Source organism: Gracilinanus agilis, chromosome 5 (genome assembly GCF_016433145.1).
Source record: "Gracilinanus agilis isolate LMUSP501 chromosome 5, AgileGrace, whole genome shotgun sequence".
Classification (NCBI taxonomy): domain Eukaryota; kingdom Metazoa; phylum Chordata; class Mammalia; order Didelphimorphia; family Didelphidae; genus Gracilinanus; species Gracilinanus agilis.
The window spans coordinates 75383669-75395751 of record NC_058134.1 but is presented as its reverse complement, the minus strand read 5'-3'; the positions used below and the strand labels follow the sequence as shown (position 1 = coordinate 75395751).

Here is a 12083-nt window from a genome sequence, read left to right as displayed (position 1 = left end):
TTCCCTACACTAGAGAAATTTTCATCTCTATCCCTTTGTTCCCAGGGATTTCAGTAAAAAGAAACAGTGATGAGTCATTCTTTTTTACCTCTTTTACATCTCAAATCCATGCTTTCAGAACTTAGCACACCTCCCCTTTATGTGAGTTTGACATATGGCCATCTCTGTAGCACTCAGCAGGTAGCAACTACCACTACATGAATCTTGGGGCTAGGAACTAACTTCTTTTATTTGCTAAAACCTATGTTTATCCCCCCTGCCTTAGTTTCATTCACTGACTGGTACCTCTGTTAGGAAGGTAAACATAGCAAATACCTGGAAGGGGACCCTGATTTCCATCTATCCTGCAACAAAAACTTTCCTTTTCTTTTTGTGCTGCTTCTGGAGACTCCTAACTTGTAGTATAGTGTGGTATAGTTACACTAAGTATTTGTCCTGTAATCTACAGCTACATATTGTCTCCTAGATAGTCCATAAGCTACAAAAAAGCAGGGACTGTTTCTACTGTTACTTTTGTAAAATAACAATAACTACTATCAATTTTTATATAGTGCTCTCTTTCAAGGCACTTTAAATATGATCTCATATTATCTTTATAACAATATTTGGAAGTATGTCTAGCATTCTTAACTCTATTTTGTATGTGACTAGGGATGAGAAAGTTTAGGTGGCGTGCCCAGATTAACGCCGTTTGTAAGTCTCTGATTCAAACCCGTCTTGCATTTTGTCCATTACATCTCTCAAATAAATGAATTTTTAAAAAGAACAGCATGTCTCAAAGAAATATGACCTTAGAGGCATAGTTATCCTTGTAGACAGCAGGATATAACAGAAAGTGAAGGGGAACAATATTTTTGATAGTAAAATAGATATATAGTATTCATGGTGAGGGGAAGAGATGATTTCTTAGCCTTTAGTTTGAATAGAAGCACCAAGAAGTTTTTCTATATTGTTTGAAATACAAAAGCCAAAATCTCCTTTCAACTTCTTGGTGAATCAGTGCTGTGGCTGGCCTGCTGCAGCATTCACAAGTTTCATTTGTAGCATGGACTGGAATTTTAATCAAGCTACATTTGCATCTGGTGAAAACATAGTAATTAGGTATATCTTAATTACAGAATGACTGTACTGCGTGATGGAGGTGCAAGTTTCTTCGTGTCATACCTTCTTTAAAAAAACCTTCAAATCCTCTTATCTATGTAATCACGTGAAAAATAAGCTTCCTAGTTCAGTGAGCAGAAAAGGTTAGGAACAAACTGAGATATTAATCAAAAACAAGACTGTGTTTGTATGAAAAGAAACATCCTTCTTTTTTATTTGCAGAGTAGCTGGGAAAATAAATGTATATAAAGAATAATCAACAAATGGAAAAGAAGAATGGGAGCTTATATAAATTCTTTTATCAGCTCAACTCTAAAAGCTCTAATGCATGGTTATGCTTAATTAATTCTATGTATTATAATTTAGTCAAAGGATATCAATAGGTCAGATCAATTTGCTCCTCCATCATTACTAATGGATTGCTTAGTAAATATATTTTATGGGAATACTTTTCTATATTTTATTAATTTGAGTGACTGAAATTTTTTTTTCTTGGACTTTATCAGATCTTCACAAAATTTTAAAGGATGGTTCTTTAAACTCATAAATTATTCTTATTAAAGTTTTATTTGGGTATTATGTTCTCAACAGAAAGTGTTATAGCCATGCCGATTTTTGTACTGTTGAATTTTTAAGAATTCTGATGATATTGAACTTACTTTTTAACAAGGCAGGAGAGCAAAGAGAAAAACATTCAGATTTTCCTATTACATGCTTTTCATGTTTAAAACTTTTTTTTAATCTTGACCTGTGATTTCATTGCTATAGGGAAGTGGAGAAATCATTGCAGGTCAGTGACTATTCTTCAAGTTGTAGACTTAAATGAGTTGCCTCAGGCACTGCCAGGTCAGGTGGCTTAGTCATTATCATACAACACAGATTGTTTGGCAAAGAACTTGAACTCAGATATTTTTGTCTTTGGGGCTGATTCTTTAGCCCCTCTTCATGCTACCTATCTGTTTGAAGCACATATAATCAGAATTTTAAATGAACATCTTATATTTGTATGCACAGACTAAAAACTGAAGCCACATATTGTTAAATATTATTTTTTTAAATTAGTTGGCATTCAAATGGATTAGTTAAATCACTCACCCCCCCCCCCCCGAAGATTTTCTATGTTAAAGCAGTATCTAAATTAAAATGCTCAAAATAAGTACAAACATTCTTCAAAAACACAAGTATTATTGGAAAGAGTGCTTCCTTAGAGGAATAAAATGGGCCAGTGGCATTTGATTTTTGCCAGAGATGTTAGAAGAAAAAAGTCACTCATAGTGACATTTGACAAAATACGAAAGATCAACTTTTTATTTTATGAAATAACATGGTAAATGTGCCATACTAACTGTAAAAGTGTATGAGCACATATTGTGTGTGTATATACACACGTCCATATATCAATACATATACATTCATAAACAAAAGCACAAGTTTTTTGCATTTGCCAATATATATCATTCATGTATGCTCACATGTGCAATCTCTTACTTCTGTGACAGAGCCAAATTCAAACATATGGCCCCTACCCCTCAGACTTTTGCCAAAACTATGGTACAGAAAGCTAGAGGATTATTTTGTATGGCTGATAGAAAGTGGATCATGTTGGATTTCCATTAAATGCTCAAGGGCCATCATTTGACTAGTCTGGGCAATGACTGTTTAATATTTGTCCCCTAGTCCAATCAGATTTGATCACTGCTTCCAAATGGAGACATGAAAAATGTCCATTGTTACATATATACAAAGAATTCTTTATTATATATTTTATATGAAAATAGATAAATATAACAGATAAATTATACATAATCATTACATATTATATAAAAACTATATATTTAATATATTAAAATAATTAAGGTTTTTTTGGAAGGGGAGGTGTCTATAATATCATTGTTTTGGAGAAATACTTTCTCCCAATATAGGTTGACAACACATCTGTAGGAGACCTTTAGAGATTTACCTATTTATGGTTTATTTATAATTGAAATGTTGAAAGAAGTCCCTTACTTATTGTAATTGGTCAAAGTAGAAAAATACATCCCAGGGGTGTGTGTAACTGGTTTTTGGCCAGTCTTATAAGGTTTAAGGATAGTGTGGATGGGAATTGAGTCATGCTATGCAGCGTAAAATGGAAAATGTGTTCTAGATGAAAGGAAATTCAGATGCTCAGAAAATATAGTTAGACATACTTTAGGATGGAGAGATATATAGTAAATGGGTTTGTTTAAGTGGAAAGGTAATCATGAGTCAAAGTGTAGCCTTACATTTGTTCTGTATTTATCTTGTAAACTTATCAGTAGACCTGGGATTTTGATTCTCTGGTTTTTTTTTGGATAGTAGGATTGAGTCAGAAATGAAGGTGCTCTTGGCTCTTCACTTTCCTATATACTGTGCTAATGCTGATGAAGAGGAGGAAAGGATAGTTGAGTGATGTTTGCATCAAATTCAGTCTCATTCAACTTATTTTATATAGCCATATTCAATGGTATTACTAGGGATATGGAAACAAGTATGTCTCCTGAACAACATAAATCTGGGCTAACTTAGCAGTTGGAAATTTAAACCCAATTCCAAACCTAAATGAGTAAATTTCTTTTTTCTGGTCATTTTTTAATGACCAAAGCCATCCAATCATTTGATGACCTTTGGTCGGAGCAATCCCAGTTCAATAAACATCGAAAATTATTTTTCCTTCATCTTTTTATTTTCTAATTGACTAATTGGCCATCTTCAGAATTGTATTCATCATTGTTTATTTGAGGGTTGTTATTTTTAACCCAAGGAGAGATTTAAACGGTTCTTTTGAAGTTTATTTGGGCTGCAGTTTTTTTTAAACGATTCATGATTGTTTTTTGACATTAATCAAAAAGTGCCCTCAATGTTCTGGTGCTAATATGAAATTTCATCTTTTTGTTTTGTTTTGTTTTTTAACACAATGAGTGCTGGGGAAAATTTGAAGCCATTTCTGGGCTTTTGAAGTCATTTTCCCCTAATACAGAAATCTATTTGAGAGTCCTAAAAAAAGACCTTTAATGTTGTATTTCTTCAAGGTTAAGTCCTGGACTGGGAATGATTCTGTTACTTCAGTGACTTGGTTAATATCATACAGGAGCTTGATATGTGTGCCCCATCTTTCCTTCATGATTTAATCCGTTTACAGATGTAGATATGTCATCTTTGCAATTATTTGTATTTCTAAGTCTCTTTTTATTTGCTGCTATATAGATGGCTTAATACCAACTGATAAAGACTTAAACTTGTGAATGAAATTATAATATTGGCATGATTTGGTGGCAGTACGAGGGAAAGAGTCCTTTGTCCTCTGTAGACTTCTCCTTCACCTGTAATTTAGCAACTAGTATCACTATGTACCCTGTGACTAAAAGTACAAATGAGCATGTGTATGGAACCATCCAAGTCAACAGAGAGGAAATTGTTCATTCCTGGACCCTGTGCTCAGGATCTGTTTTCTAGTGACTGGCAAAGTTAGCCCATCACTATGGAATGAGAATTCATATCTACTGTACAAGAAAAATAACATTTATAATGTTATGGTCCTTAGTGACAAGTTTCTTTGAAAGGGATCAGAATGTACTATATATATATTTTTGTGGGGGGGGGAGGGATGGGGAGAGGGGTGTTTGTCATCTTATGACACACACTGTAAAGGGAAGCATCCAAAAGTCTTGTATGATCATCTTTGCTCTTTAGTGATCCTTGCTACAGAAGCTGTGTTATCTTTTAGATAAGAGGAAGTCAGCATCATATTCTAAATCATCTCTTTCTATACCTCAATGAAGGACAATAAATCTCATTTAGATAGCACTTTAAGATCTACAGAGTTCTTTTTTATTTTTATATGCTAAGACAGTTTTTAACAATTGTTTTCTAACATTTTGTGATCAATGTTGTCTCCCTTCCTCCCACTCCCAACTTCTCCAAGATGGCAGATTATATGATATGTAAGTTGTATGTGTAATTATCAGATAATACTTATTTTCATGTTCATCCTGTGAAAGAAGAAACATGTCACTTACACTAGAGAAAAATTCCTGTAATGCTTCAATCCACATTTAGACCTTCTTTGGTGGTGGATAGCCTTTTTCATCATTTCCTTACAATTGTCCTGGGTCCTTGCATTGCTGATAATAGTTCATTCATTCACAATGGATCATTGTCCATTATTGCTATTACTGTGAACGACTTTTCCTGGTTTTTCTCACTTCACTTTGTATCACTTTGTATAAGTTTTTCCAATTTTTTTTGTGATCCCTGTTTGTCATTTTTTAGGACACAATAGTATTCCATTATAATCATATATACAAATTCTTTCTTTGAACCCTGTGAGGAAGATAGTGCTAATACTAGAATTATATTCACTTCAACAATGTGGGCAATTGAAGCCAGAAGGATGAAGTAACTTAAGTGAGGGCCATAAAGCTAACAAACATCAGAGCTCAGATTTGAACTTTGGCTTCTCTGGAATTCAATTCTGGCATGCTTTCTCTTCTTCCATATTGTCTTCTAGTAAAATGGTAATGTAACATTCCTCATTACTATTGACAGCATCATCTTCAGATAAAATAGGTTTGTATTTGCACATTAACTTATACACATAGATAATCATACATGTTCTAGAGAGTAAAATTAATATGTAAAATACTAAATGTCATATTTATAAATTTTATTAATAATAAACTAATAAAAGAGACTAACTAAAAGTGAACTAATCAGTCCTCTCCCAAGAGCAAAAGAGAAAGGGAGGAGTTACAGCCTATTATAAAACAAAAACATAACTTTGCAAATGTGGAGGCTCAGGAGAAATTAAAGGGAATTTTGGGAAATATTAAGGACTTATGGGGATGCAGTCCAAGGTTCAAAATCTCTATTAATACAATGTATTGTTAGTATACACAACTCATAAGTTTGTAGTGCCTGATATATGTTGTCTTGTTTTATTAGAATGTAAGTTTTTTGCATGCAAGGACTGCCTAGCTCACTTGTAGATTGTTTTCCACAGTGTTTGACATATAATAAATGTGTAATAATTGGTTTTTCATTAAATTGTTCACACAGGAGAAAATAGCACTATGGCTTCTCTCTCCTGACAAGTCCCTAAAACCACAGCAGTAGTTTTGTCTGAAATTATTTGATCAGGATACTAAACAAAATGAAAAAATTTATTTATATTTTTAACCTATCCATCTTTTGCATTCTCTTTTAGCATAATCCCTTTGTCCAAGCTGTGACTCCTTATTGTATCTTTATCTCTTTTTTTATTTCCCAGTGGAAGAAGACACAGAAGAAAGTTCACGATCGGGAAGAGAATCTGTGTCCACAGCAAGTGACCAGCCATCCCACTCTCTGGAGAGACAAGTGAATGGAAACCAAGAGAATAAGAAAAAAGAGAAAACTGGAAAAGAGAAAAAGAAAGACAGAGATAAAGAAAAGGACAAAATGAAGGCCAAGAAAGGAATGCTGAAGGGTTTAGGAGACATGTTCAGGTAGGTACTTTACTTCTAAAGACCTGGACAACACTGACAGGGTATGAATGCTTTGTTAATGAGAAAATCCACATACTTGAAATGTGGAAAATGTTATCTTTGCAGTCAATTCATGGTTCTTCTGTCATTCTTATTCTTAGCTCCTGTCTTTTCCCTTCACTGTCTTTAAAGTATTCCACCTCACTTCCCCGAGACAGTTTTAGTAACTTTAAAGATGACATGATGCCAACTGTGGTAAGTAACTGCTAAGAGTGAGAAAGGACAAATCCACATCTGAGTTATGAAAAAAACAACACTCAAAATCCTTTTGTGACAATGGTCTACCAAGGGCTGCCTTGTGCTTTCTTGTGTGAACAATGGCTCATTATCTAAATTTTGCAGACAACTTGAGTTAGTGGTTGCATTCAAAGCTTCATTAATAACAGGTTTAATAAAAAGGTGCAAATAGGACTTTAATTAAGCCATGTTGATTAATTTAATGGCTTTAAAAATAAATTCTGGCTGTTTCTTGACAGTTGTTTTTGTGCCCTTGAATTAGGTGGTCAGATTAGTTAGCATATCATTTTTTACAAATCACTGCTCAACAGTAAAAGTGACAAGTTCTTCAGAAGTTGCACGGAAACTCTGTCCCCATAAATGTTCATCCAAGGTGATTTATAATAGCCAGACATTTTATGTTAAATATAAAACTCACTTGATTGTTCTATAAATTAAGATCCTAAACGTAACAAGGAAATGTTTTAAAATAGAAAACATACCGTGTCACCTTTTTAGCTCTTCAGAGCAGCTACCCTGCATTGTAATTCCATTTCTGTTCACTTTTCTCTTTTTAAATTGTGAACATGAGCTCACTTTTCTGTAGAGTTTTTTTATGTATTGTCCCAAGTATGGTTCCGTATATTTGCAAAATTATTAATCAGTCCTTTTGAAAGGATGGGTCTTGGTGCAACCCAATAGCCAATAGACCAATCATTCTTAGATCTGATATGTTCTGAGAATTAAATAATGTTCAGATGATAATTGAACTAACTACAAAGTTGATGACATGCATCCTTGCCTAATATTAGCATTTACATCATAAATATAAGTATTATTAGTATTTAGTTTAATTTTCTAATGCTTCAGAGCATTCCTATTTTAATTTATTTTTCAATTAAGGTTTTCTTGCTCTCATGCTGCTGCCCCGAATGTATTTTCAGACAAATCATCTTTCTTCATTACATCGCGTGGCCAAGAACATTTATGGGATGGAATTGCTGTAACTCACACTTGATTTCAGTTTCTCTTTTTTAGCCGAGGGGCTTTTCATTTCATATATGCAAACTGACAGCTCATAAACTGGCACCTACATAATGCCCAGAAATAAGGCTGCTTCCTATCAATTAAAATCCAAGGAATTTATACTGGGATCTTCATTAAATTGCAGTATAAAATTAAAAAAACTCCTACTGGAAAGTGTGCATTTCTCTCTCTTCAAGAGAAGACTCATTATTTCCAAAGAGTCCCCTGAAGATTCTTGTCAGAATGTAAAGGTATACATAGAAAGAGATATAAAAATGATTAGGTTTGTAGTGTTAGGTTTGTAGAAATAAAGGAAACCTCTGAATTTTGTCTTCCACAGAAATATAGAATGAATTCAAAATGAAGTATTGCTGTGACTTCTCACCTGATTTGAGCTATGTCTTAAATTCTGCTCTCTACTTAAAGGGGTAACAATTTGAGAAGAATTTGAATATTTCAAAACACCTGTGGGCAGCCAGAATTAAAGAGCTCTTTTCTCCCTGTTAAATGCTACATAAAAAAGTGTGCCATGTGAATAATGTGGCAACTCATGTTATATAAATCTCAAGTCATAGCTATATTCATTAAAAGAAAAAAAAGAATTATCCCACTTCATTGCATTAGGGACCAACAAATCCCTGAAAAACTAGCTTGTGGGGTCAGGGACAGAAACTAGAGGTCTAGTTCTGATAAATTCTGCTGGTTTTTTTTGCTTCCACTTAAGGAAGTCTGCTCAGAATTCACAGAAAACCATACCTTTTGGGCTTTATAAAATTACGAGAGCTTTCATGCTGTGCAAAATATTACTTTTTGGAAATGAGTTTAGAATGATACATTACACATAAAAGGGCATTTAATCTTATGGGGAAACTACAACTTGCTCTCTTTATCATTTGGCACTACTAGGTGAGAAACTTCGGTAAAGCAAATTTAAATTTGGCAAAACTTTTATTACTGTTGTCCTGATCAGTAATGAGGTGTCTTTATGTATAGTTGAAGTTTTCACTGCCACATCCAATTACACAGGGACTGACAAATATTGTATTCTCTATTTTCAAGTTAGTGTGCTTTTATTTCTTAGCAAGGTAGTGAAATATAGTGTGCCTAAAACTGATTTCAGCCCTTTCCTTCCCATTTACCACTTTAACGAGGGCTATTTGTGACCTTGTTAGCACATTAAAAACAATACTTTTATCATATATTTGTTTTCAATTCCTAGATAGATCTCTTAGTATGGTTTATTTGCGACACTGGACAAGGGCGTTGTCGCTGAGTATGATTCATAGATCTCCAGGTTCTAGCAAAAAAAGAGGATAAAGGGGCAGGGAGGATGAATCTGGGCATTGTAGCTGCCTAATCCAATTACCAACATGTGCATGAGCTGTTTATTCTGCTTGAGTCAACCCTACCATGAGAAATTCAGGCTCTTTCATCACAAACTAATTTCTTTTCTTAAGCTCTAATAGATTGTTTTTGGTTGAATCTGGTGAGAAATGAACTTCAGGCCAAGTGGATGTTGTACTGCAGATGGAAATGGGATCACAGGGAAAAATATGGTACATTCAAGAGGTTTATGCCTGGTTTATATAGAAAACATGTTTTCCTCCTTCACACGTTGAATGGTATTCACAGAAAATGTCTTAATTATTGATAAACAGCTCTAGGAAAAGAATGTTGTGAGTCATATGAATCATTCGTCTGTTTATAAATTATAGAGGTTCTGAAATGCAAAAATCTGCCATAATACAATTTTTAAATCTACAGTTGAAATCCAAAGACAAGCAATGCCAAATGTAAAGTGCACCATATTTGTGCTAATTTATCCATTTCATGCATACAGAATCTTTAGCCATATAGGGAACTGATAAAGCCTGCTGTATGACCATTGTGTCAGTTAGACAATAACCATTAATCAAATGATTGGAATATTCAATAGCATGAGGGGGTTGTTAAATTTTCATATACGTTTGATATTTGTTACTTCATATTCTTTATTATTTGGTATTCTAATTTTTAAGTAAAAAAAGATTCTTTCGAAGAAAATCATATGTTCATATGTAAGAAAATGTACTAGTTTAGGAAATACTTTGAATTTCACAATTTAAAAATTTCAGTAAAGAACTTAAGGATCATTTGATTTCATGTTGTATAAGTATGCTTACTAATGTGTAATTACTACTAATAAGCTAATTATTATTAACTTCTTTTTATGTAGCAAGTTTTTTGTTACTACATTCAAATTATAGAGCAGAGGAAAAAATCCATTTCTTTAACACAAAATGGTCTTACATTAATAACAGAACATGTTAGCTATTTTTCTTTTCTTTTTCCCTCCTTTTTTCTTTGCTTTTCCTTTGTCTCATCTTTTCTATCCTTTCCCCCCTTCTCCCTCTCCTCTCTTCTTATCCCTCTGCCTTTCCCTCTTTTCTTCTCTCTCTTGGAAACCATTGATGATGTTTGAATGGGAAATTTGAAATTTTAGAATTTTAACTATTTAGGGTGACTTCTCTGGCAAGAAACTAACATCTCTACTGGGAGGAAAATAACCTTGCTGTTTCCATCTCATTTTTACTCCCTCTTATGATACAAATAGGTCAAAAAATACATCAGAGAGGAAAGCCAATGCAAATGCAATCTGGCCAAATTACCATTAAGATTGGATCCTGCAATTACACTTAAAATGATTACTGGGAACCTTGAAGCATGGTTTCTTACAATTCTGTAAGAGGAAATAGATAATTCAGTTTAAAACCTTGCTTAGTTGAAATCAGATCTACTATTGTCTTTTCTTTCCTTTTTTAAACACAGTGGCTTCCTGAATACAGTCTATATGATCATATTCAAAGACTTAGTCTATATAACTTTGAATTAAACATTTCAACATATGACTGGGCATTTGGGAAAATAGCATACACAAATTACAGTTGTCCTTCTTACTTCTCTTACTTACTAATTGTGTATCTGTACCATGTTTCTCATTTAGCATTGCCAAACTGATGCCTGAGAAGAGATGAACAACAAACCAGATTCCAAAATGTCTTGAACAGCACATATTGCACAGATTTTTTAAAAAAGAGAAACAACAATAAATCTACTTTTAATGAATTTTTAGTGGCTGTTTACTAATTTTATTTACGACATCAGCCGTCTTCATGGTTTAATGATTTCCATGCTTATCAAATTCATTTGGGGCTTTTTAAATTCTTGATTTTAAGATTTGGGTGTGGTTGAGTTGATGCTAAAAAAAATGTAGAACCATTTTAATTAGTTATTTTTCATGATGGAAAACTAATATTCTGACTACTAGCATATTTAGGAATTAACCTAAAATTTTCCATAGTTAGAAATGTCAATACAAAAATTTTGTTTTTGATTATATTGTTGACAACTAACCTCCAATTTTCCCTTGGTAACACTTTGGCAAAAAGGGAAATAGAGTCACTGACAAGTCAGAACCTGTGTTTATAGGACTGATTAGAGTTCAGATTATAGTTTTATTTATTTCTTCAACAATGCTTTATTTTTTCCCAATAACGTACAAAAATAATTTTGGCATTCATTTTCTAACAGTCTGAGTTCCCAAGCCTCTTCCTTTCTCCCAATCCCCTTCCCCCTGAAATGCTAAGTAATTTATAATAGGTATTGGTTATACCTATCTATCAGAGACTATCATAAAAATATGTGTATGTGTATATGTGTGTGCATGTGTGTTTGTGTTTGTGTGTAGAGGTCCTTAGCATTTGGGGAGTCATGTAACCTTTTAACAATCTGATAATACCTCTGGAACACTTCTCAGAATAATGTGTTTAGATGCAGAAAGTAAAATTCATTAAATTGTAAAGGAAACCAATTATATTGAAATTCAGTTATTAAAATGTTTTAAAAAGAAAAACAAGTTTCATAGCTTAAGGACCCCCAGTTTTACTCCCTGGTATAGGAATGATGTACCTTGGGGTTAGATTTGGATGCTTCCCTATAATGGATTGGGTTCTAGGGAAGGAAACCAAAATGTACTGAGACTTAGAATGTGATATCTACATCTTATACACTGAAATTTTTTTTAAAAATTGGTCACAGGAAATGTAGTTTAAAAAAATTGGCCCTATCAATTAATGACAAAACCATAATGAAATGAGGTGATGTGACAGAGAGAATCAACATTCTTGTCATGGGTTAAAGGCAGGAACCAATAAGAAA

General features: G+C 33.4%; 1 protein-coding gene across 11 annotated transcripts in view; it reads left to right on the top strand.

Moving 5' to 3' along the window:
• Window positions 1-12083, top strand: part of PARD3 (par-3 family cell polarity regulator) — a 756723-nt gene that overhangs the window by 514347 nt on the left and 230293 nt on the right. For 8 of the 11 annotated variants that reach the window (XM_044677679.1, XM_044677682.1, XM_044677677.1 and 5 more), the window contains one exon: window positions 6389-6605. In XM_044677679.1, the coding sequence (XP_044533614.1) occupies window positions 6389-6605 (217 nt within the window). Of the gene's footprint in view, window positions 1-6388; window positions 6606-10869; window positions 10955-12083 lie in introns of those variants that run through there. The other 3 variants (XM_044677687.1, XM_044677686.1, XM_044677685.1) reach the window with 1 other exon arrangement.